Here is a 27,814-nt window from a genome sequence, read left to right on the forward strand (position 1 = left end):
AGAGAACAGGTTTCACAATTTCAGCTGCATCTCTGTAGGTGACATAAACTACATCCCCCAACATTTCATACCCCCTGTGCTGGGTGAGACTGTTCACACAGGGACTTCCATCAGCACAACCATCTGCTTAAATATACCTTCTTGGCTTTCCCTGGGGGAAAATACTTCTTGGTTGCCTGCAAAGCTTCAATTACTATTCACGTCTTTTCAAGTAAATGCAATTTGAACCAAAGATATGGGAACATGCTTTAAAAAGTCACACTGGGATCACCAACCCATTAGCCAAATGTCTCTGTCAAACATGCTAAACCTGACTTACATCACTTCATCCCCAACAACACATTTTCCTTATTCAGGCTTAGACTGCTGCAAAGTTGAGCCAAACCCAATTCGAATCTACCTTGAAATATATTTGGTAGACACAAAACTGTCCAAACAACAGTGCATGACTTAATGGTCTGAAATACAACTGTCCTGTCTCCAGTTTGATTTTATTTCACTAGTTTTACGTCACTGCACTAATGGACTGGAGAGCAACCAGCACATTTTGCACAGAGATGAGAAGGGGCAATGATTTTAAATTTTACTGCCAGGTTTTTCCAGAATTATGACTGCCAGGTCAATCTCTAAACTGTTAAGACCCTACAAAACCTCCTTCAAAACACAGTACTTCCTGCTGCGTAAAACTCAGGCTTTGATTTTTATCATCACTTTCCTCATTGCCAACATATATCATGGCATTTTTTATGAAAGAAAATGGTGAATGAGGGGAAATTCTACTTTTCCAGTGTTTCTCAGTGAGAACTCAGTTCTCCAGCCTTCATGTAACAATGCAGGGAGGAGAGGACAGCTCAGCCTCAAACTACAGCTACCACAACATGCTCCTGCACTGCAGTAGTTACTTCTTTCCCATTAAGTTTTAATTAGACAACACATGCATAACGTGGAAACACAGCCTGGCTGCAGTTGAGAAGGCATCTTCTCAACTTCATTTGAGCAAACCTGAAAGAGAACCTTCCTGTACTTCTCTAACCACAGATTTTCAGATGACATCTTTAAGCACACAATCACCCTGACTTTCAGGGGTGAGACCACATTTGCTAGGGAGAATGCAATTTTCTTTCCTTGTAGCAATTACCTGCTCCTTTTCCACATTTCAGTTACTGTTTTGTTTTTAATGCAGTTTTAATACCTTAAAATTACTGCTACTTCAGCTGCACTCTTTGGCGGTACATAGGGTCTCCAAGGGAGATAAAGGCATTTATTCTGAGTTATTTTCATGAGCAGAACCCCAAAATTGTCTTTGGTATGGAATATACTGACAGAAATCAGGGATTTTCTGCCTGAAACTGAGACTGAATAGACAAGCACCTTGGAATTCATCTGACTGAACAAGCAAAATGTGGCCTCAAGAACAACAACAAAAATCTCAGTTGCATAAATTTAGACATTTTTATCCTCCAGCAGGTCAACAGTGGAGGAAAAAAAGATCAAGAGGGGTGATAAGGGAAAAGCACATTTGATGTCAGTGATTTCAGAAAAAAATATTATTTTCTGTAATCACTGTGAAAGGAGTACAAATCTCTGCCATCATCTTGCTTAACAGAGCTCAACAATGCTTACATTTCACTTGAGAGGAAATATCCGTTTTCATTATTCCAGCCCACTCAATCACTCCTCCTCCACTTTCTTCTCCAACTTCAAACCTTGACTCGGATGCATTCACTTACTGGAGTTTGCAAATTGCTAATCACCCATTGGCAGTATTGATCTGCACGTTTTACTGCAGTTGGAATGAGACAGCGCTGGCCAGTGAATAGACTGTGAAGACTGAAAAATGAGATTAACCAGCTCGCCTCATACAGATCGAGTTATCTGCTGCCTTGTTCGCTTTTCATGAAGCTTCCAGAATGCAGCAAACTGAATCTCCTTAACTCACAAGACAGGGCTGATACGTAACTCCATTAGAAGAAAAGATCAGAAAAAGCAAGTAACACAATTTCATGGAAAACAGGTCTTGTCAAACAGACTTGAAGCGATTTCAAGTCTAGTTAACTAAGATAACTGTGTTGACATAACAGAATAGGAATTCTGTAATATATTTGCCTCGGTATCGAAATCGCATTTTCTTTTAAAACCAGCATGATGCAAAATCAGACTTTGCAGTCTGATTTTGGCAGTTTTTAAATGGCCCAAAAGCTGATGAACTCATAGTGACATTTCCCTGTTACTTCCAACAAGAGCTGCTTCTTTGGTTGATCGTATGCAGCACACATTCTCTAAGATACATAAGAAAATAATAAAACCTTACTAAAATATGCAGATAACACAAAGGCAGAATTGTAGCAAACCATAAAGCCCACAAAGATAGCTTAGAAATCTGATTGTGCCAGGCACAATCATTCCCTATGAATTCAAATGCACCGTAAGAGACCCCAGAGAGCAGAACAGTCTCAGGTACACAATACAGCAGGTACTTTCTGGAAGACTGTGTCTGTGAGAAGGCCACAGTTAATAACCAAGGGTTACCTCTAATTTAATGCTGTGGGGAGGAAAAAAAAAAAAACAAGGAACAGCCAGAATCTTTATGTATCATTGAGTAGGAAGGACTAAAGAAACAATATTGTCCCTGAAGGCAGCACTGACGAGACCCCTACAGTGATAACACACCAAGGTGAGGTGTGCAGGCATGAGGGCATTGTTGAAAATTAAGGAAAGTGGTGAGAAGATTTCCATGAATGATTCATGGTCTGAAAAAGCACATCTTCCACTGAGAAATTAATGGAAATCAAACTATTTCATTTGCTATGGAGAAGGCAGGAGCAATTTGACCCGGGTTTTCGGTGGAAATCTGACACTAAATGGTTCTTTAACGTAGCAAACAAAAGCATAGAGGGAACCCAATAGCTTCGCTTCACGGTGAAGCCAACAAAATGGAAATAATATATATTTTTAATAGGGATGGATAACCAGGGAAACCAATACATTGTCTGTTACTTAGTGTCTTTAAATCAATATTTGATATCTTATTAAAAAGAGTCTATGGAGCAACCACAAGTTGCTGGGCAGATTTCTCTTAAAACTACATTTTTGTGTTATATCAGACTAATGGGTATTCTTTTTGGCCATAAACCTCTTAATTCAACTCATTCCACTTCCTCCAATTCAAAAAAAGTGTTATCCAATACTTTTATCCATTCTCTCTCATATCATTAATTCCCCCTCTTACTTTATAAGCCTCCAGACAATTCTGTAACTTCACCATTTATTCCTCTTAGACATAACAAGAACTTAGATGTTATCACTGACAGTTTAATCTTTTTCAAGGAGAGTTTTAATTTGTAGAGAAATTATATTAGAATCAATGCCTCTAAATATAAAAATACTTTCAAATCTATGTTCATTTCAATATTCCAGAGTGGCAGAGCTACTCAAATCCTCAGGTGATGGAAAATCAGAATGACATTTAAGACCCAGCCACTGAGATTGTGCTTTTTTTCCCTAAAGGAAATGTCTTTTTTCACAGTCATAACAACAACTTGAATATGCAGATGCTGATCCATACAGATGTAATCCAGCTCATTGGAAAATTACAAGGCTTATTCGGTGATTAAGAGAGCAAAAAATCAGAGAATGGAAACAGATTTGTCACCTGCCATCTTTCTTGATCCCTAAGCTTTATATTAGGGAGTCTCCATCCTGATTTAAGGGGAATGAAGTCAGTTTAAGAACTACTTTTCCGGGAGATGATGAAGAGAAAAACAAAGATGGACTGAGATGTGAAAGCTCTACAGGTCACAAAACACAAACACACCTCTATCTACATCCCTCCTGATCGCATGTGTACACATTCTTTGTAAAATAACCATTCTGCACATGTATTCACCTTCATTAAAGCCAAAGCTTTAACAAACTATTTCTCACATTCCCATTCAACATCCTGCTACCAGTCCTGCACCCACCTCCCACAGCTGCCCTCTGAAGGCAGCACCTGACATGAAGTCTTGAGCACTTCTGGGGAGGCACTTGAAGGATTGCAGAGTGGGAGGGGAGCAGAAAAGTAGCACCATTTCCCCCTGTAATCCCGTATTATTTCTGCCCCAGCATGCACATGTCACAGGAGCAACAACATCACTGTGGTTCTTCACGTGCTTCAAGCACAGGTTCAGACAGAAAAAAATGTATGGTTCTGCCCTCAGGAAAGATCTGGAACATCATGAGCCGACGCACTGGGAAAGCCAGCTTCACCAGCCAGCTGCACACTGATCTTCTGCAACAGAGAAAACCCAGCCCACTACTCTCAGGCTTTGCTCCCCCCAGATACCTCCTTGCCACTGCCAGCAATTCTAACCCACATTACAAAAGCCCCACAGGAGACCATAATATGGCTGCCTCTCTATACCAGTAAGAAAAAAAATCACAAATCTCTCTAATTCCTCAATACATGCCTGCTTTCTCTGGATCCATAATAAGTTTGTCCACATTCAACTTGAAAATACTATTCAATTTTATGAATTCTGCCTGGATCCGCACCAACCGCAAACTCTAATTTGTTTTCTGAATGTTATCTCAACTGTAAGAACTGATCAGTGCCTTCACTGCAGCTCTGCAGCCTGTATATAAAGTTAAACCACACACAAATGTGTTTGCCTCTCCCAAAAGCTGTTAAATGAGATCATCTCCTATGGAAAAAAAAATGCAATACTACCAGGCAAAGAACCAGGAGTGCTGCTCTGCCAGGTGAGATGGTCAGCAAGTTTTGGGTTACCAGGCTGGGCAGTCCATGTAACCTCTGTGAAGATCGGTCAGCTGTGCCCAAAGAAGTCCAGAGCTGCTCCAGACAAACTTAACTGTGCCAGAATCCAACAATGGACCAAACCTGGTTGATTTGGACAGGTGAAATAGATGCTCAAAGGAGATTTGTTACTGCAAAACCTTCTTTTTTTTTCAGAATTGTTTCCCTCCCTCTGTGATCTCCAAACTACACTGTGCCAAGAGGGACTGCTGTGGCCACCTGAGCATCTCCTTCCCAGCACAAGGGACCAAGTTTCAGGGACGTTATCCACAAATTCCACAGAAGTCACTTACACTCAATCACACCCACACCAAAGTTGGAAGTGGCATCTCCTCTTGCCTGCCAGACTCGTGCCCTGTCAACAACCCAGCCACATCCTCAACTCTGCTGTGGCACCATCTTCCTCTCGCTGCTTCTGAGCTTTCCCTCCTGCCTCTGCCCCTCTTGAACATTAATGTGGGAGGTTTTACTTTTCCAGACATACGCTTAATTGACCAAATATTTATAAATAAGTGAAGAAGACAGACTGAGCCCTGAGGTTTTTGCTTGCAACAACCTTATTGCTGATTTGAGCTTCTGTCAGGGACGGGTTTTGTGCTACCGCAGAGACCAAACAACCTTTGCATTCAGGAGATTACAAACTTGTTCCAGTGTTCCTGACACAGGGTTGGGGTTGAAAAACTACTCTGACTGTGGGTAAATCACTGTGCTGCACTGCCAGTCCTCATCTGGGCAGCTGCTGCTAGTCCAGAGCATTATCACCACTGAAACAGTCATGTGTAAATAGAGTGCAATGGGCACCCTCAAAGAACAAGGTACTTGAAGGCAGAAGATGAATTAAAATCCAGGTTTTTGTATATTACTTTCTACAAGTGAACTCTCAAGTGTTCAGTCTCTAAGGTCTTCAGAAAGAACAGTAGCTGAAAAAACACAGGGACACAGGGGAGAAACAGGGGAGTGGAGTAATGAGAGATTTGTCTGCTAGTGCCAGCATTTTAAAAGACAAATTCTACTGATTTTCAAGCCAGACAAATATTTTCCAATTCTCTTCCAGGAAACGGGAACATGCAGATTGACAGTGGACCCAAGGTTGCTTAAAACCTGATCTATAACCCGGCTGCCAGGGAATGCTGCAAGGGATTTGTAACCTTCAGCCTTGGCTGGTCTCTCAGACATGCAGCGGCCTTTGAGCAGCTGTGACAGGCATCCCAAACACTGCAGCAGAGAGGGAGCTGGTGTGGGGGAGAGCAGCTGGAGGAAGAGGATGCAGGTGGTTCCTGTGCAAAGCACAACTGAACAGAGCTGAGAAGGCCCCTCCATGGGACCACACTTCTCCTCTTAGCCATAAGCAGATCCCTCCTATGAAAAACAGCAGGAGGTAAGGTAAGATATTCCAGACTCGATTTAAACGGCTCCATCCCTTGCAGTCACATTGACCAGAACCACCTGAAATCTCCATTTATCACCTCCCTATTTTAAAACTAATCAATACCACTGCGGGACAGCAACTTTCTGTATAAGTAGAAAACAAGATGGCCTGGAGACCTGGGAAATTCTCCTCCCTGCTCCCCACCAGCTCGATACCAGCTCTGATCCCGAGTCTGCATCACGTGCAGCCGGGGCTGTAACACGGCCTTAAACAATGCAGCAGCAGCAACTACTTTACTTCCAGCAGCTCCACAAGCCTCGAGCTGTGAGTAGAGAAAGAGCCCCCTCTGCTTGCTTCTCCACAGCAGTGTGTGCACGGGACCAAGGGTTTAATCGAAGGCAAGGAAGGAGTACGTGGGATGTAGGAGCTGTAAGCTCTGTTATAAACCCATGTGTGTGTTGGGAGAGTTTTGAAGGAGAGAGTGAATTCCTGAGAAACAGAAAAAGGTGCAGTCCACAGGCACATGCAGCACTCCAGCTGTAACTCGCGGTGCCCAGGTGGCTAAAAGCTTGTGAGAATGAGGGACTGACTTGAGCTGTACTCTGTGGGCACAGGGAGCAAAGTGCCACCAACTGTCCCAAGATAATTTTTTTAAGTTTGTCAAGAAAAGCTGGGAAGGAAGTTAACTCACTATGAAGGGTCCCCAAGAGAGGGGCAGAGGGCAGCAAAAGTGCAACAGTAGAAGGAAAAGATGGGAAAGAATTTGTGTGCCTCCTTGATCCTCCTGGGTTTTTTCAGATGCATAATTCCTATGGGTGATGACCTGGTGGTTTGAGTGTCAGAGCCCATCTGAATCTTGTCACCACAACAGCCTTTATTGATGTTACTTCCAGAGGAGATACACCCACTGGGAATTAAATACCCTGGCACAGAAAGGTTTTTAAATAACTCTGCTCTTTCCTTCGTTCTGTACTCTTGCTAGTAGCATGCACATTAAAAATAGCTGAGGAACCACACACACTAATAATACAAACCACAAGTGTTTGCATTAAGTTTTACCGACCTCATATGTAAATCAGCCTGTAAAGCCTGGTAGCCCGTTATATACTATTCAATTACTACAGCAAGCATCCATCCTGTGCCTTTCACAGTGATCTGTAGCCTGGAACAGGTTCATAAACAGCTCAGAAAGGCGGCTGCTGTAGATTTCACTTAACTCCTTATCTATCTGCTTTAAACAGATTAAATGACTATGTCATTAAAATGCTTGAAGTAAGCCTTTGATCATAAACTTCTCATCATTTTACAGTTATTGAATCTGATTCCTAATGAATCTTACTCTGCCATATTTCTGTCTCTGCTCCCAGCCTTGCTCCCCATTAGTCCTGGTTGCTCAGTCCTAATGCGACTGCTTTGTATGCCCGACCACTGCCTCGTACAGCCCTCGATCGTAGCAGCTGATTGCCCAGCCCAGAGGAAGGATGAAGAGCAGGAATTTCATTTGAGGTAGGGTCAGAAGGAGCGAGAAAATAATCCACAAAATACAAACCACACCAAACACTCTCTCCATATTCACTGCACAGCTGCGTGACTGCAATTCCTGTCTGAGGGCCCTGCACCGAGCAGAGAGGGGGGCTCGGCCACTGTGCTCTCCAATATGTTACAGAAAAAAGGATGTTTTATTTACACAGAAAAGGGGTACAAGAAAAAAGAAAAGCACTACTGAGATGAAGGGATTTTCTGCCACAGCACACCATCAGATTTTATCAGCTGCAACGAAGGATGTGCCTGATCTCGGTACATGCAGAGGTGGGGGAAAGCTTGTGGTGTCCAGAAGTGCCCCAACACAAACACCAGACACCAGCCCATAAGCACAGCAAGGGGAAAGCCACTGCAGATCCTGGGAAAATGGAGGGAGACAAAGCATCCAATGCCCTGCTCCATACATGAGCCAGTAGGGTTGGTAGTAATCAAGGAGAACAAATGTTCACTGGTCTGCAATGATTGGTAGAGATGGGGACCACTGAGGTCATTCTGCATTCCAAGTTCTGCTCCCAACTCAATCAGGCTACAAAACCAGCTATTAAATGTGGTGCTAAATCTCATTTCTTGCACCAGTTTAGTTTTGGCAAATCCAAAGGCACAGACACGAGGGCTGGCAGGAGGAATCTGCAAGCATTAAGGATGATAAACGGAGAGGGTCTTCTGACCCTACTATAAAGTAGACTTGTATAAAGTATTTTTTTTAATATCAGTATATGATATCCTGAGTCCCTGTATTTTCTCCTCAAGGAGAAGACAACCATGTTTTGAAATTTCAGAGACTTTTTTTCTAGGGAAGTTCATTTCCATCAGGCACAACAGGAAGAAAATGCGCAGGAATTCATGTCTAGATATCGTTCAAAACAACGTAGAAGGATTCCATGGTGAGAGTGGCCTTTATCCTTCAGTATCAGTAGACAGAAAAAGGACAAGAAAGTCCTTCTAGTAGCCACAGGAGAGGAAAGGTATGGTGCAATGTTACATGAGCACCAAACGTGTTTCAGCTGTGAACTCTATTAAAGTCACATGCAAGTGTTAAACTGAATGCTGAAAAACTGCACGTTTGATATGGAAGAGGCCCATTATGTCAACTTGCACAGTCCTTGCCAATGCAGCACTGACTAATGTTAATCATTCTGCATTCTAATTATCTTACCATTATAGCAATTTCCCTGATGATCATCTTTTTTTTTCCCCCCCCTTCTGCTGTTGTTCAGTGGTTTTCAATGATGCAGGCTGCAAGGCTTGGACCACCTCTTGGCCATTCGAGTGTTTCCAAAGAACACACCAAAGGGTGTGCTATTATCTCTCCCCATCATTCCCTTGGCTTTCCAGGACATACTCTGTACTTTCAAACAAAAGGATGGGAAAGAGGAGGATGCTGCTTTGCTTCTGTCCCCTCACATGCTGTGCACTGAAACAGATTGGCTGTGGAACCCTCCCAGTTGCCCCAGTGCTAACCTCTGCTAGCACTGGTCCTCTGGCACCAGTGTTGGCTATGATGGGACAGCAGGAACCAGCATCTTTGCTATCACCCAGCTGGAGTGAGACAGCCTCAGTAATTGCAGCAGAGCAAGAATGGATTTAATTTATTTTCTGCTTTACTCCAGTAAGAAAGAGAGAGAGGCCATATTTACCCAGTGGCCTCATTCGTACCCTCAGAGCATGAATTACTTGCAGATTTCACAGTAAGTAGATAGAAGCAGGGACACAGACAAATTCCTAGAACGAAGGAAGTGATTGGTCTTTCCTGCCTCATCACCCTCATGTACATATTGTGACATTTTAATTAGCTTCCCTATGTCTGACAGACATCCTGTGTCATGCAGAGAAACCATTTACTTCCTATCTTCACAAAATTTGGGAGCTTTAAAAAACCCCCCTCAAACACCAAAAAACCCCAACCCAGTCCCCTCTCCCTTCCTACCCAAGCAATTCAATTACTTGCCAGACAGCAGTAAGAATCCATTAGAGAAGAATATATTCTGCATTTGCTGTGGAAATCTCCTGGTGATCTTATCTGTCTCTCAGTTCAAGCTCAAAGCTCAATTGTTTTTTTCTGCCAGTGCAAGGAGACTTCAAGCAGCACTGAAATCTTTTCAGATGGGGACACTCATCTCATCTTCATTTCAGTTTTACAAGAATAAGAGAGATTTGTGGATAAACTGAAACAATAAGAGGAATGGCTATGGGGCAATCTATTGGATTCTGAACAGCTTTGAGTTAACTGCTCCAACCAACGAATTCAACATCATCCTGAGCTGCCTGCCTGAAGAAATAAATACTTCAGAAGCAGCCTTGCCCAATTACAAGTTTTCAAGTTATAATGGAGTAAATCAGTAGAAGGGCATCATCACCTCTAACTTTCACACATATCTAAAGGACTCAGACTACCTTTTTGATCCCCTGGAAGCAGGAAACATCAGTAAAGAGCATTAAGTTGAACGAAATAGCCAAGGAGCTAAAATGGGAGGGATGAAAGGGTAGGCTTAGCAGGAATACACTTGGTGAATTCACCGACAGGTCTGCTTTGCAGCATGTCCAGTCACTTTCTTTTCTCTAGGATGCTTGAGAGAATGGACCACACAAAAATCTCCAGATAAGACAGAGATTTCTCTTCTAAGCAGTGTCAGCAGAAGCATCACACTCAGAAGAAGTCACAGACCTTGAGAAAGCAGAACAGTCAAAAAACTGTGACATTCAATCCTCAAGCTGCTTGGCTGTAGAAGCTACCGTGTGCCACCATGGCACCACTTGGCAGCACTGGGGAAACCATTTCATGTTATACAATCACTGTTCCTTCCGCCCCTCTACCTGAAGAGGATCCTAAGGAATGTCTCCAATACTGCCACCTCCTTCATTTCAGCTTCTGTCAGCCTGAAGGGAACAGTCTGACAACTGCCATGCTGCAGCATACCCAAGGAAGAAGCTCCAGCTCACACCCCTTGCCTGCTCTCCCTCCTGAGCAGGCATTTCCCTCCCCGTTTGGCCACCTTTGCCATCCCTCTGACCACGCTCCAGCTGGCTTCTGTTGAGCCAGTTTAGGTGATATTCCTATTTTACACCCATCTATATCAAGTCATGTCTACATTTAAATACACTGGCATGCATTCCAATAATCGTCTACAAACATATATACACATATAAAAAATTAAATCCCCAGTGTTGTATTTAAATGTTCAGGCAGCTCCACCATGTTGATATTAATCATAAGAGCTCACACATATCTAATCACACTTTTCCTTGCACACTGAACAGACCGACCTCTGAGCAAGCCCTGACTCCTTGGGAAATAACCTTAAGGTCAGCAGCTCTAGCTGTGATGGATCTAGAGGGAAAGCAGCTCCACAGCTGAGCTCCCTTGCAGACTGCTGTCAACAGCTTTTCACATCCCTCTACTCATAAAAATGAGAAAATTTCTGTAATTACTACTGATTGCAACTGTGGTAGCACTGCACAGAGAGAAAGAATGTATCCACTGGAAGACAACCAAAAATACACAAGAGGACCTCTGGAGAGCTCATCCTTGCTGCACAGCCTTCATGTTAATGGTTTTTCAAGTTTTTCATCTTACTAGAGCCAGAAGCACAATGAACCCCCTTTTCAAAAGCAGTGTCTTTGTTCTGAAAGGTCACAGTCCCAACTGAACCTCTTCTGTCATGTCCAACATGCACAACAGCTTGCAGGGAATATTTATTTCGTTTTAAATGCCCTGGCAAAAATGCAAAGATCAGGCACAGAGCTGCTGCATCATTTAGGAAATGCGGGGTTTAAATGCTGATCAGAGGAAGCAGCAGAGTTCCTGATGGAGCTGAGCCCCATGATCAGGTAAGCACGGCTGGGATGGATCACCTGGGAGCTCTCCCATCTGCTTGGAACACAGCTGGGCTTCCCAGACACCTCCCCTCCTTCCTACACACAGAACCCCCCCATGGGACACTGCTCATTTTTTTTAAAAGATACAAAGGAGATGCTCTTCCCACAGCACTTCACTTATCCTGCCACTCCAACTGTCCATCCTCATTTAAACAGAGCAGCCTTTCTACCTAAATTAGGCATCATCTTCCATTCCACGGCTACCTGTCTTTCAACTCCAGCTAGGAAAGCCGTCAAAAACAATTACTTTTTTTCTGACTTGTCTGGATGCACGTCTCTTTAAAGTCTTATCAAGCAACAGCAAATGGAAATTGAGGCAAATTTGGGCTAGGAAGGGCCTGTATCAGGATCTGACTGTGCTCAGGGTGTGCTGACAGAAATGCTCTGTTATTGGGGTGTTACTTCTCCCCACTTACCCCCTTGGGCACACCACAAGCCTGCACTGCTGCATGAATGCTCAGTGCCACACATCTGAGTGACAGAGGCATGTCAAGCTTCCTTCCCACTATCTGCAGAAATTCTTCAGAGAAAACCCATTTTTTAAATGTAAATCCGTGCCTCCACGTGTCAAATAGGTGGTAGGTCGGTCTGATCAAAGGGAAGAGTTCTGGGATATGTAAGATAACGTATCAACGTATCAACATCTCGCATGCTTGAATTCCCCTGACAGAGGTCACACAAAAACATGTTTCTCTGATGCACACCCCCACCAGTGCCTCAGCTCAGAGCATCTCCCCATTTCCTCATGTATATTTTAACATCATTACAAACACTGCCCACTCTTGACTGTGACAAGAAACAGGCAGATTTTTCCTCTTCCCCTCATCATACACACAGAGAAAACGTTATTAAATTCTGACTTATTTCTTTTCCATTATCTGGGTGACACATCCTGGCATTTTATCTCTTAGAGATGGTGTCTAGTTTTACATATACCAAGTAGTAGAGGAAAAACACAGCACCATAACCAGAGTCTCTTTATCAGAAGAATAAAACTGCTGAAGAATATTACTAAAAACTTGGACTTTACAAAGCCAGACACAACAGAAATGGCAAAGACAAGGGCAGCACGAAACTGTGGCCTATTACTTTGTTTTAATCAGAAACTCAAAAATAATTGGGTCATCAAACAAAGGCTGAAATAGTAATGAGTAATGAAAAGCTAAAAGCCTAATGTGGAGAGAGCTGCAACTTAAGGACGTGGTACTCATAAAAGTCTGAGAGAAAGCACAAAGCTTCAGTAAACAAACCTTGTGAAGCGTTATTTGCGTTATACAGGTCTAAATGACATTCTTGTTTTGTTTCTGCCACACGGAAGCAGAATTCAAAGCAGCAGAAAAATAATAGAAAATGAAGAAAGAACAATTGAAAACTAATTTGTGCCACTGAATGACTACAGAGAAAACCAAGAAAACTAAAAAGGGACAGTCACTCTCATTGCTTCCTGAAACTTGCTTTTTCTTCATGTGATAAATAAGATTAGAAGAGTTTAAAAGTGATGTCTTGTTTTAAAATGGTTGTTTCTGTCTCCTCAGCGTTGGCTTTCACCCACAAGGTGATTCTGGGGATCAGTGAAACACACAGAGGCCTTCTGGAGTTGCTACTTACTCCTACTTCACTGGCACTCATTGTTAGTTTTCGGGTGGGGATTTAAATACACAACTGTGAGTTTGAATGTGCAGTTGTAGCTGGAATTACTAGTTTATGTGCACTGCTGCTCTTTTTACCATACAAGAGCACCAACAAGAGTGGTGTCTCTGTCCCCATACTCCCATGAAGGCAGTGAACACAGCCCAGATTTAGTGACCTCCTGCCATGCAACCAAGTCTTGCATGATGCTCAAAACATCACCATTTATTCTGCAACACCTGTTCAGAAAACCAAGCTTTGTTCCAAGCCAGCTTTCCTGTACCACAGAAGGACTGGAACAATTTCCTGGTGCTGGCCCCTGCAGAACACGTGTGCTCAGGAGCAGCCTCCTCCTCAGTGCAGCAGCATCCTCATCTGCATTTTGTGCTTGATTTTTCTTCTCCAGCATGGATGGCACCTCCTAAAGTTCTTGCTTCCTATGTAGTGGTACAGCGACTTTTTCCAGCAGGACATTTCCCATGGCCCAGCTCTCCCTGCTTGCTCTGAGCTCCCCGTGCTGCTGCTCAGGTGCTGACACTCAGTGCACTGACCTTTCCTGTTTCAGAGCTGTTCAGGAAATCCAGCGCTCGCCCTTCCTCCCCCTCTGCTCCTCTAATGAGCTCTGTGATGCCACACAACCACTGATATTTTCAAGGGCAGTGGCAGGAGAACATTAATGAATTTATTCTGGATTTTCGTGTTAAATGTATTATGCAAATGTTAATCAGTTTCTGCAGAACTTTGAGAAAGGTGCTGCATGAAATAAACACTACGGTGGCAGCCCAGGGAAGAAGAATTTATAGAGCTTCAGGTGTTTAATATTCAGTGTGCAAATTCCTTTAAAAAAATTTTTTTTAAAGGGCACGTTGGTAAAATTTCCCTGCACAAATGTGAATCTGTGCACTCGTGGTCCCTGATGTTAACAAACATTAGCAAGTCTGTTCTGTGCGTGTCCTTGTTTCATTCGACATCCACTTTGCACATCACATTTATCGGGGCCACCGAGGTCATTAAGCAGCTTCTCCTTGAACCACCTAATAACAAACCTACAGGTCAATGACATATTTAGGCTTCTCCTCTCTGCTCCCATGGAATGCTTCTAATTTCTGTTAATTCTAATAACAGCAGCATATTCAGAATTAACACATACAAATATTTGCATAGCCCCAGCTAATTCCGTGTCACGTAATCCCCAGGGGCTGGATCACAGCAGGTTCTGCACTCCTGTTTCACACCAGTTCTAGGACTTCCCACAGCTCCTAATCCACATGGCACAAGATACACAATGTTTTCTCCCAAATAACACGTATAATCCTTCCAGCACAATTTACTGGCACATTATAGGGAAGCTCTTTTCCCCCCCCATTCATTTGGGTGGCACTTCAGCATATCCCCTTAGCAGCTCCCTGTGAACACCAGGGACACCCACACAGCAGAGCAGTTCAGACTTCGTTTCACCTACCCAGCTCAAGAGATAATTGAACTGAAGGTGGTGTAACAGCACAGGTGTTGCTCAGACCAACCACCAGGACCTGCTGGGGTACTCCACAGTGCTCCTCTGCCCCTGGCATCACCATCCCATCTCCAGAGCTGTTGGAGCACCAGACTCACTTGGTCCCTTCTTCAGTCAAAGCCATCTTCCTGTGTGAATATTCTCCAGTGTTTTATGCAGGAATTACACACCTCTGATCTGTCATAAATTAATACCCATGATGTCTGTTTATCATGTTTTTCATTGCTGTTTTGAGCAAAACTGTGGCATGATCGCCAGAGTGGCCTCTGCCTACATACACTTGAGCAGATACACATCCTTAGGTCACTGAAGACTTGCTGCTGCCTGTGAAATTTAGAAGATAATCTTTGCCTGTAAAAGATGAGCTTATTGCTGATCAAATCCAGGAGTCTGTGGAACAGATCACAAATCGCTCTGTCCCCCATCCACTCCCACACGCTCCCATGAACTCGATGCACTGGATGAGTGGGGCAGCACAATATGATACAACCTTCTGCAGTCCTGGGCCTGCACTTCCCTTCATCTTCTCTTTACAGGGTCTCCTGCTGTATGCTCTCAGTTATTCTACCTCATAATTAAGTCCCTCTGGAGTACACGCAGATTTGTTCCTACACCTTGACAAAAGCAGTACCTGACTGAAGAGATGCCAAGTGATTTGCCCAGAACCATCTAAAAAAGCCTTTTAGAAAAGAAAAAAAAAGGCTGAACTTAGATTAGGTTTTCAGTGGGGACCAGCTGTGCCACAGAGGCTAACACAGACCCCAGCATGCACAGGTGAAGAAAAAAGGACAGGAAGTTTGTGAAAAGGGAGGGCATGGAGATAATCCAGGAAGAAAACTTGTGAGCATTTGAGAGGCAAATTAGAGAATGTTGAAAGGTTGACTATGTCCTTTTAAGTTTTATAACAGTGTAAATGATTCATTCATCATTCTTCACTGGTCACAAAATGAACAGTTAGACTGTTAAATGACCTCAGCTTTGCCTTGGGTTCTTAACTCCAAGCTAGTCACTGCCTGGCTGCCAAAGCCCTAACCATAAAATGAGTCATTAATGCTTAAAGAGGAGAAACATTCCCTGTCCACCTTCCCCTGGGGTACAGCTCCCAGATGTTTTGTTATTCCTTCAAAATACAGCACTAGAAGAAGGAGGAGACCAGCCCAACCACAAAGGCTGCAGAGATAAGGGAAAAGAGAAACACATGAATGCTCTGGATGTTCAACACTTCTATCCATGGACATCTGACTCCTGGAGAACTTAACCCAGCAGGCACTTCCCTCAAGAGCACTGTAATAGGGAATTCAGTCCCTTCTATTCTGACAGCAAAATTTAACAGAAATTCCAGCTTCTGTCTGGGGCAAGTCTTCTGATGACTGTCCTCACACTATGCCCTCAGTCAGCTCTTTCTGAGCTTTGGAATAATAGGCAAAAATCAATCATTACAATATGTATGAATAATAATGCATTTTTGAGAGTGTTGTTGTCTTACTACTGACTGGCAGAAAGGCTAAACACAACCAGTCACTACTGTGAGCAGGGACATCACAATCAAAGTTGCACAGTCCAGAGTTTGTGCCAAGCCATGACCCTTTCCCACAGACAAACTGCCCTTGTTGGGTTTTGTCTACTCCCTGAGATCTTCTCCCAGTTTTCTATCAGGTTTTCATGACTGCCAGCATCCACAGGTGATTCCTTTTACTCAGAAACAAGCCAGAAAATACAGACTCTTTCCATTTAGCCTCATAAATACACATGCACACGCTCAAAGGGATTAGGCTGCCAGCTTGGCTATGGGACTAGAGGTGATTTTCAAGCCCAAATACATCTCAGTGTAAAAAAAACTAAATCCCATCTTCTTGCCTTTTATCCATACAGATCCACTTATCTGAACTCTAACTGGAGTTTCATTTTTCTCACCAACCAGCTGTGAACTAATTATGAGGACTTTAACTAGTCCTGCTCCCTCTCCAAGCATATGGATCCAATTAAGTCAAACTGCAGCTGATTTTAATCAATCTTCCTTGAAGCAGCCAACCTTGAAGAATCTCTTCTTCAGCTGGAAGAGTAGAGGAGAGCAGGAAAAGCAGGAGAGTAGTATTTGCATAAGGAACACTTCACATCCGACTGGTTGCCTGTAAACACAGGGCTCCTAGCAGTAAGAAATGCTAATTGAACACTCCTCACAACTCTTTCCTCCCACTTTATCCGAAAAGCACTGATTTGATCAGTGTCTTTTGTTCCTGGCATCAAGCTGCACTTTTCAAACCAGCACCTCTGGAAGATGGTCCAGATCATTTCAGATAACTTAAACAAACCAAGCCTTTCTCTGAAATCTCAACCTCCCCACCACAGGCCAAGCACTGGCAGCTCAGGTTTCCTGGAGTTGTCTTTTGCTTCATGGAAAGAAAGAAGGGTAGAAGAGATAAGATTGTCTGTTTAAACCCAATTTTTCATATTATTTGAATCCCTCTCCTGAGGCACAGTTTCAAATGTCTTCCTTAAGATAATATCCTGGACACTGGGAAGGGCAGTCTCAACCGGGTGTCATTTCTCTACAGCTCCACATCTCTTGTGTTTTTGTAGTCTGAGGTTTTCATTAGCAGTGCAGACCTGGCCAGTGAGTGATATCCATGCTAAAGTCTTTATACCAGTGAAGGAAAATCAATGCAGCCTGCAGCTAGGTGTCAAGAGGCAAGGGGCTCCGAAGATGGGGTGTGTGGAGGTGGAAAACGCCTTCAGGCATAATTCAAGCTGTCCCCACACAAGCATAGAATACAAAAAGATGTCAGCTGTAATATACATGGCTTTAGAGAGCTATCAGCACCTCAGTTCATTTGCTAATAGAGCTCAAGGAGTGAGAGACACACACCAAAAGCACCTTTCCAGGTACTCCTTGCCCTCTGCCCAGTCCCTCAGGGTGCCCTTGCTCACAAAATGGGCTTTTTGTGCAGAAATTAGAAAAATTCATGTGCCAGGACTCAGGTACAAAAAGATGTGAGAGAAGGAATTTCTTCACAGAAAGGGTGATTAGACATTGGAATGGGCTGCCCAGAAAAGTGGTGGATTTGCCATCCCTGGAGGCTTTAAGGAAAGACTGGACATGGCACTCAGTGCCATGGTCTGGTTGACACCGTGGTGTTGGGTCACAGGTTGGAGTCAAAGATCTGAGGTCTTTTTCAACCTATATGATTCTGTGATTCGGAGACAAATATTTTTGAACCTTTACTCCTTTCCACGACTCAATACATTCGAACTGATGTTTTTAATTACAAATTATTAGCTGTATCTCCCTAGATTTCATGCATCACACACAGCTTTGTGAACTCAACAGATTCAATTCAGTATAAAGCAGTCAGAGCCTCGATTCTACAACCTGTCTCTTCCAAATTCACAACTTTAGTGTGTTCCTTCTACATATCTTTTCATTCCAGAGAGTCAGAGGTTTTATTTTAAAAGAAGGAACAGCAGATAAAGATTTGTAGGAAATCACCTTCATTCTACCTGATTTAATGTCACCCCCTTCTCTTACACCTTTATTTTGATTTGAAGACATGCTTCTCCTATGTTTGTAATTTTAGTCATCTTCCTGTTCAGTAAAACTTCCTTGTGACTTCTGTATGTCGTGTGTCCTGCTTTTTTCCCCTTCATGACACAGGCTTTATTTTAACCCATCATTTCCCAATGATTTCTTTCAGAGGTGGGAATAAATAACATGTCAAACTAGCAACACTTCAGTGACCTTATCTGAGTGTATAATGACATTTTCAGCGTATTTGCTCAGCACTGATAGAAGAGGTGAATTTCTAAGCTTATCCTTAACTTTGTGGGTTCTCACTGTAACAAACCTTCTTTCAATGTGTTTATAAAAAGAGTCATTTTAAGCTTGGCCTGTCAAGATATTTGATTCACAAGGTGAATAAAAATTGGGAAGGCTGATATTTTCCCCTCTGAGGAGTTCTTGGCCATTCAGGTGGGCACACACTGATCAATACTGACACATCAGCATTCAGCTGACATATTCCTGTAGTTGTGCTTTCCCCTCTACTCCTTGTCTTTCAAAAAAACTACTTGAGGCATCAAGTTCTCTAAGACACAAGTAAAGTGAGAGTTTAGGGACGGGGGGAGCTACATCCTGTTAAATAAGGAGTTAAAGCCATGGCCTCAGCCTTGGCAAGGGAGATAGAAGAGCATCATTACCTGAATTCAGCTCACTAACTCAAAGATTTCTCTTTCCTAGACCTGCTACTCAAGTCTTGGCATCTCAAGAGCTGTATGAACAAAGAAAGCAGATCTTTGTGATGTCTCAAGACATCACAAAGAAAATAGGGAATTCCTCTGGTCAGGCCTTCTTGGAAAGCCAGCAACCACTGTAAGACCACGTAGGCAAATTAACCACGACCTGAACTGTAATCTGTTCTGAAACCAAAGCTGCTGTTGTGTTTGCCGGAGACCTAAGCATCCAAACACCAGCCCAAAGCTTTAATCTCCTTCTGATGACTGAAACCCAATTAAAAGGGAGCAGGGTGACAGGTTTCACACTAAACATGGCTCAGCAGAGATGCTCAGCAGCTCTTAGCTCCCTGCTTTATCAAAGCTGTCACTTCCCCTGTCTCCAGGAATGGGTTATAAAAATAAAAATAAATTTGATTCACGTCTAATAGGTGTCAAGATAAAAATCAATGGTCTGGCTGAAATCTGGGTAATTTCAAACCTGCAGGTTTTCTACCATGAAGCAATTTTCAAAAAAAAAAAAAAAAAAAAGAGGGAAAAATAAAGATAAAAAGAAAGAAAAATTAAGATAGTAGAATGCTACATTCTGAATGACAAATTGTTCAGCACATCAGAGGGAAAAGAAGGAAGAGATAACACTGTTCATAGAAGGGTGGGCTTTGATTAAACCAACAGGCTCAGGTTCTCGTTTGCTCCAGCACCTTTCAAACAGGAAACACTACAAAAGCTTGAAGCAACTCCCCTGCCCTTCCCCTGCACAGGAAAGCTGTTCCTACGGTGACAACAAGCTGAGCAGCCAGTCCACTTATCTGCTGCAGGTGCCCGTGCCCTCGCCCTCCTTCAAGGAGGGTGAGATTTCATGGATCTGTCCAGGGTTCTGCTCACCTTCTACCACAGAGGACAGCGCCAGGAAAAGGCAAAACACACACAGTAGCACAGCAAAAGGAACACACCTCCCATCCTTCTGACTCCCCACCTTCTGCTCTCCGTGTCTGTGGGTGCTGCCAGCTCATCCCCTCAGCAGCACGGATGGTTCCTGGCTTGGCAAACTCTGGCCTGCTGAGGTGGTCTCTGCTTCCCTTGCTGATAGCAGCAGAGTGGAGACTTCAATACAAACAAAGCTCAAAATTTCTGATCCACTCCATGCTGTTCAGCCCTGTCTATGCTCCCACTTTGGCATGAGTGCAGCTGGGGACAGACAACTTCTAGTGATGGAGTTACTTAACATGGACGAATTTTTAATGCTCCAAGAAGAGAAGTCCTGGAGACAATTATCCAAAAATACAACTGCATCTGTGTGATTGCATCTGACATCAAACCTCTCCAATGGCATGGTCAGAAACACAGGTGTGACAGTGCAGTCAGCACAGGCTGCTGGAAGGTGCCTTGCCCAGATGGAGGGAAGGGAAGCTCCATGCTGGGAGCACTCAAGCACATCTGCTAGGACAGCCACGGCACATGGACCACGCCAGGCTCTCCAGCTGCTCCGGACCTCCACATTCCTACCTGCAGAGTGAGCTTCTCCAGCTTCATTTCCAGAGATCTGTTCTCCTCTGCCAGCTTGCTGCGTTCAGCTTCCAGCTCCTCAATTTTCAACCTGGAGAAAAAGGGAAAATTAATAGACTTTGTGTGTCCCTGCACAGTCCCACCACAAATAATCAAGTAAAGCATGAAATCAGAAACAGTATCAGATTATTCCTGCATTCAGTATCACAAAACTGCACTACTGAGGCAGCTAAAACATATGGTTAAAAGTGACATGTTTATATGATGAGAATATAATTTGTAAAAGTATATTAAAAATCTACAGCTTGAATATAAAGCAAGTTCAGCTTGGATACCATCTGAACCACAGACGGAGTCTAGACCATCACATTTAATAACCACCAACAGCTAAAACCTCCATGAGGTATCAAATCTCTTTTTGATCTGATTTATACTTTTGGCCTTCACAACACTCCTTGGCACTAAGTTCCACAATTTAATTATGCGCTGTATGAAAAATTAGTTCAGTTTGTTTTATACTTCACACGTGATTATTTCACTGAGTGCCCGTTAGTTCTGCTATGAAAAGTTGTCAGTAATTGTACCGCCCTCCCCTCTCCACACCACAGTACAGGCCTCTCTATTATTTCCTGAAGAATCTCAGTTTAGTCTTCCTTCACATCAGGGATTTTCCATCTTTTTATTGTTCTTCCTTGTTCCTTCGAGTTTTATATAGACTTTTTGTTATGAAATAAGCTGGAACTACAAACAGCACTCAGATATATTCAGTGGTACAATGAGGATTTCTGCTTTATTCTCAACTTCTTTTCCAATAACTTCTAGTATTCTATTTGTATTTTTAACTATGGAGCACCTATCTGATATTTTTAGAAAGCTGTTCACAACAATGTGAGATCTGTTTCCTGAGTGACAACAGCTCATTAAGAGCTCTCTGTTGTGGGAATAAAAGTAAGGGTGTTTTTACTTATGTGCATGGGTTTGGCAATTATTGACATGCAACTTCATCTCCCGTCTCAAGCAGCATCATAAGATTTCTTCTGAAATTCTGAATGCTCTGATAAGCTGAATAATTTCATATTATCTCAAACTCTGCCACCTTGCTACTCACAAACCCCTTTTTTGTCTTGGACAAGTTCCCAATTCCCAATCAAAACCATTCTAGGACCTAGTGGAAAAACCCTCAGCATTGTGAAAACATTTGTTCTTTGATTTTCCATATTTTAACTTTGTATTACATAAGCAAATTAATGGGAAAAAATGCATGAAGTTTTACAAAGTGAGAATATATTATTTTATCTCTGGCTCAGGAAATCCTGGAGACAAGATACAGAGAAGCCAGGAGAGCCTCCTGGCAAGGTACCCAGCTGCTCTGTCCTGTTCATGTGGGCACCTACCACTGGCCACTGCCACAGACACTACACTGGGACAGCCAGACCTCTGGGGTTTATACATTCTTATCAATCCAACAAAGAATCTCCTTTTTCATTCCATCAAAGTTTCTTTGTGACCTCTGGCTCAAAGCTTTCTGAAAGGTCAAATACATTAGATCAACCACACCAACCTTAGACAAATGACTGGTGAATCCTTCAGAGAACTCTATCAAACTTGTTAGGCAGGATATAAATATATATAAAAAAGACTGGATATAAAATTTTTGCTTGCATTTAAGTACAGAGTACAAAACCTTGATGCTCCTTTCAAGACCCTCCCCTTCCACACGTTAACTTCTTGTATAACTAATACAGAATAACACTGATCTTTGGATTCAATTTTCTCAGGACCCTTTTTTCAGAATGTTCTTTAAGAATTAATTCTATTGCTTAATAATACTTTTAAATGATTGAAATTAAGAATAAAGAATGCAGTCACCTGCCAATATCCCAAAATTATACAACAGCAATTTCAGGTACAAGGAAGAAGTCATCTCTCCTATTCATTTGGCAACAGTTCCAAACTTTCCCATAGAAGTGGGTTGATCTACATCATGTTCAGCGCAGAAATGTCTCTCAATAAATATGCAGCTTGGATGGCTTAAATTATTTGTAAGCCTGACCCCTGCTGGCAATTTTCAAATATTATAAAGTATCATCTTTCTCTGCTCTTAGAAGCTTCTAAAATGACAAGGAGCAGTTTTAGCACTGTCCAGGCCATTAAAAAAAATCATCAATAACTTTCAGAAGAGACACAAAGCTAGTGGGGATGGAGGATGCCGAAGCAGGAGACTCAAAAGGTCAGGAAAAATGGAAATTCAAAGTGGAATTAAGGCTTTTAATGGTACATTTCTAAATGGATTGCAGAACAGGCCGTGAGGAGAGCAATACTTCTCTGAGGAACACCAGCGCAACAGCTCCTGAAAGGTCAGAGCCAGACACAGGACTCTCATCAGTACTTTCTCCAGTCTTGACATGCTGAATTTTAATTGGGAACAAATTTCTCCCCATCCAGCCTCACAAATAATCTGACACTGCTGCTATCTGCCTGCAGAACTTGTCTCCGCGGGGAGGTTTAAGCTCAGGCCTCTCAGTTGCCCTTTGAAAATCATTCGTAGCAGTGCTCAGAAAACACTTCCCAAGACCTGAGACACAGCTGTAATGAGGGTAGATTCAAGCCATTACATTTTTGTGCTATTTCACCTGCAATTTTAGGATTCAATAATCTGTTGGTGACCTTTGTGCCTCACTGCTTAGCAAGTGGTGATTTGAAGCCCAGGGCACTCCCAGTCAGGCAGCAGATACCACGGAATCCTGAAACGGTTTGGAGTGGAAGTGACTGTAAAAATCATTTAGTTCCCCGCTCTGCCATGGGCAGGGACACCTTCCCTAGACCAGATTGCTCCAAGCCCAGTCCAACCTGGCCTTGGACACTTCCAGGGATGGGGTAGCCACAGCTTCTCTGGGCAACCTGTGCCAGGGTCTCACCACCCTCAGAGGGAAGAATTTCTTCCCAGTATCCCATCTAACCCTGGCCTGTGTCAGTTTGAAGCCATTCCCTCTTGTGCTACCACTGCACGCCAGGGTCGTAAGTCCCTCTTTGATTCTTTCAGTACCCTTTAGGTACTGAAAAGCCACAGTAAGGTCACTCTTACTGGGCCCTCTCTTCTCCAGAACCACCTACTCTGTGACCAGCAACAGGCACAGGAGCACCCATGAGCTGAGGGTCACAGCCTTTCCCCCCTGAGCATGGCCTTAGGCTCACCCCTTGGATGGTTGCTCCTTCCCAGTGTCCCAGCTATCGGGGATCCTCCTTTCCTGACACAACGTAGGGCTTCCTGCCATGCTCGGGGCAAGGTCAGCCCATTGAGGCACAGGGCACTCCCTGCTTCTCCTTCAGAGACAAAACCTGTTGCTTCCTCTGCTCTGAGGAACAAGAACATTGCTGTAACCTCTTTGTGCCAGGAGGATTTGGGGACTGACTAGTGCTTTCACCATTTATCCCTCTCCTAATTTATTTTTAACACTGTTAAGTGTCCTGGATCTCCAGTGGGAAAGCAATCAGAACCATAAGCAAACAGTTTGTGCTATTCCAGCTTTGCTTCCCAGCCCCCTGGGGAACACTTCCCAATGGCAAAGAGAGAGAAGCAAGGGAAGTCCTATCTATATATAAACACAGCAAAGCACTTGCAGCTGGTGGTTAAGATATGGAAGTCAAATACTGAAAAATATTTACTGGCTTGGCACTTGGATTTTTTTTCATTTACGTACGTTCAGGTATAGGGATGATTTGGTACTGCTTTGGGATGCACCAGCATCCACAAAGGCAGCCTTGGTGCACACACCTTGTGCCTTTTCTCTCCAAGGACACCTGCACAAGAGAGGTGATACTATTTTATCACCATTTTGCAATCCTCAGCTTGTTACACATTGGAGTTACCTTCAGGTAGGGAGAACAAACCAAGACAAATTTGTGTGAAGACCACAAAAAGCAAGGATACAGAAACACCTGGGTACAGCACAATCATCTACCAGCTCAGTTTTTTGGCCCAGAATGGTCTGGGTTAAAGAGGACCTTAAAGATCATTCAGTTCCAGCCCCTCCACCATGGGCAGGGACATCTTCCACTAAACCAGGTTCCTCCAAGCTCCATCCAACCTGGCCTTAAAAGCTGGTGTCTATTCTAAAAACAGCCTTGTGCCACCAGGAAGGAATAAACATCAGTTACTTTCTGAAATGTCAACACCATTGTCAAGTTTTGTGATACAGGGAAAAAGCATTTGAATTTATTTCTGGAGAATCCATGAACTTCTCAATACAGGGGTTTGAAAACATGAAAGTATTTAATCTCTGGCAAAGATCTCTTCACATGTCTGGAAGATTTTCCTGTATCAGACAGCTCAACCCAGAGCTGAAGGCTCCACAGGCATAAGGTAAATTGATGCCACCTCCACAACCTTTCACAAGATCAAATTTAGTGCAAGAATACAGATTCATTGGCATTTGCTCAGCCACATGGATTTTCCCACTTTTCAAAACTGAGCTTTATATTGCCTCCACTGCATGTTTCATTATCTCAAATCAGAAGAAAGAATGAAGAAAAAAAACCCCACCTACAGCCTCAGGTCTCCTGAAATGACACTTGTGAGAATCAGGAGACATCCCACCGTGTGTGTTCAGTCTATCTAAAAACCTTAGATCGTGAGACAAGGCTGCTCCTACTTCAGAAAGGAAAAAATGGGGCAATCTGTTGGATTTTCAACAGCATCCAGGCACTCCAAGTGTCTCTCTCAGTCCAGAGCCTTTCAGTGGAATTAACCAGTGAAAACTCCCCCCCGCCCCCATCACCCTTTTATCTTTGCTTTATTGGTTTTTAACGTTCTCAGCTGTGTTATGTGGTTGCCTGTGGATATCACCGATGAGGACATGTCTCACAGAGGCCCCATCTGTGAAGGGGACATGGCCTTGTGGAAAAGCTATTGCTGAACAGGAAACTACTGAATGGAGCAGAAAATGTATGTGTTGGGAAGACGCTATTAAGGGATCCAGATGGCACTGAGATGGTGTTAGGAGCAGAGCAGACAGAATTCCTGCAAGTGTGACTAATGGGCATTGGCAAGGACATGAATTTCTTTTGAATTACTGTAACTCTACCCAGTCACTAAATCCACAGAAAACATTTAGGATTTACCGGGGTTGCAGCTTGACAGCAGAAAGAAAAAGTTCAGATTTGTTCCAGCTGAAAAGGTCCTTCAGCTGTTGCCACTTAAGTCTTTAGTGAAGTTATTTTAAAATATATTCCTTTTATTTATAGATTCTGAAATATCAGTTTCTGCACATTTATCACCTTCCCTGTAAAAGGTGCTAATGCCCAAATGCTGTACCCTACAGGAACTCAATGGGTTGACCACTGTTTCTTTTCATAGGATCTACAGAATATAAACAAATATTATTTCAGAGGGAGCAGCAAAAAGTGTGAGAAATGACAGCATTAGCACTGCTTTTATTGTCTCTCCAGAAACGATGATGCTGGGAGAGAGCTTCACATTTAAAGTTATAAAAGGTCTGACGAAATAGCACTTTGTTCTCAAGAGAAGGAGGAAAAACTGATAAAGTCTTTCAAGTTTCTGGCTGAAAATTTACTTTCCATACTAAAGAAAAATGAGACAAAAGATATATTTTTAAAAGCTCTCGTTCACTCACAGGAGGTGAATACAGATTCAAAGAATTAATATGGATTTCTTTTTCTCCTTTATGTCTCCCCTGCTTTTGTTTTCAGAAGTGAGCTCCAAACCACGGGGTCTATATGGAAATGCCTGGAGGCTCAACAGTCCATTCCTGTTCTGCACACTCCTCTTGCTGGCTTCAGTGGTTCCCCCTATTTTTCACATTCCTTCACGACAGCAGCTAACAGGAGAGGCTGGGCTCAGCCCAGAGGAGCAGACACCTCATCCTGTAGGTTATAGGATTTCAAAGACTACAATAAATGACAGAAATGGAAATAACTCCCTCATAAGCTGTGGCATTTCTTTTCCCTCTTTCCAATTTGGAAATCTGCATTCTTCCCCTCATTTTCTCCCAGAATTAGTTTCTGGCAGTGGTGTGTAGAAGGAAGGAGTGACAGTGGAGACTGTGTTGTCCTCTTCTCCTTAAGAGCTATATAAAATTGAGTAAACCAGTGCTGTTGAGGCCCACAGGAGGAGGATGAGCACAGCAGACCTAACCCCTTTCCATTCTGATCCCTGCTCTCCTCCAAACCCCTTCTGTTCTTTAATCACAGCCACCCAGTTCATTGCTGCTGTACAGAGAGGACACATCCAGCTGAGCCACGAGGAGTGCTCTGATGTGGATCACAGCACATCATTCCTGAATCCCAAAGGACTGGGAGAATATAGTGATTTATTCTGTATTCCTTTGAGAAAAAGCCTCTTCTATGAAGAAAGAACTTGGCCCAGTTTCTTGAACAATGCACAGAAAATGCAAAATAAAGTCCAACCATACCCATTGACTGCTTAAGTCTAGAAACATAAGAAAAAATCTTTATAGAGTCAATTCTGCAATGCTGTGAAGTTCTTGAGAGTGCAAGGAGATGTCTGAAGCAGTAATAGAAGCCAACAGTAAGGAAAAAGGAGCAGGGACTGGCTTAGAGTGCTCCAGCAAAGAAAGCTCCAGCAGAAAGAAAATGCCTTGCACCAAGTCATTTACTGTTAGAGCTGAGCAGTGAAAAGAGTGATCAAAATCAGACAAACCCATGCTTTGTGGAACAGCTCTGTAGCTAAATAACCAGCACCAGGGCATGGGACAAGTATTTAAATCAGCCATAACAACAAGAAGTGGTTCAGTAAAAGATGACAGAAGAAACCAATCTGGAATTAGAATGTGGGATTGTGGCTGCTATGCACTCACAGCTTCAGGAGCAAGAGACAAGAAAACCCAAAATACCAACATGAAACAACTGCAGAAGCTTGGCCTCTGCTGAAACAGCCTTCAGAGTATGGCCCACCGCTGGAAAACAGCTCTGCACCATCAACCACTGCACTGGGAATTGGCCCGGGTATGGGACATTGTGTGAAAAGTTTGACACCATTTCATGGAAGGAGGAGAGACATGAGATTAGCAGTCAAAGAAATTCTTTAAAAACAAAGAGGGAAAAACATTATCTAGGAACTTTAGGGCTACTGTTGAGCTCAATCAAACACCATGATCCCGTAACAAGGAGGTATTTGTGAGCTCCACTCATCCCTGCCCAGGAAATAGATTTTAGTTCAGGGCAGTCAGACATCTCCATCCCCACTGCCAAGAGCCTGTCACAATATGGAGTGGTCTGGACTATGTGGCAATCCAGCTGTTTCTCCCTGAAGCAGCTCAGGTAATAGATGGCAAATGCTGTTCAGGGAAGGTAAACACCAAATCATGAGTCTTGGAGG

General features: G+C 43.1%; 1 protein-coding gene across 3 annotated transcripts in view; it reads right to left on the reverse strand.

Annotated features, from left to right (window-relative positions):
- Positions 1 to 27,814, reverse strand: part of MAD1L1 (mitotic arrest deficient 1 like 1) — a 348,979-nt gene that overhangs the window by 134,283 nt on the left and 186,882 nt on the right. For all 3 annotated transcript variants that reach the window (XM_032126012.1, XM_032126014.1, XM_032126013.1), the window contains one exon: positions 20,458 to 20,548. In XM_032126012.1, the coding sequence (XP_031981903.1) occupies positions 20,458 to 20,548 (91 nt within the window). The remainder of the gene's footprint in view (positions 1 to 20,457; positions 20,549 to 27,814) is intronic.

This window comes from Corvus moneduloides, chromosome 16 (genome assembly GCF_009650955.1).
Source record: "Corvus moneduloides isolate bCorMon1 chromosome 16, bCorMon1.pri, whole genome shotgun sequence".
In the NCBI taxonomy this organism is placed as follows: Eukaryota; Metazoa; Chordata; class Aves; order Passeriformes; family Corvidae; genus Corvus; species Corvus moneduloides.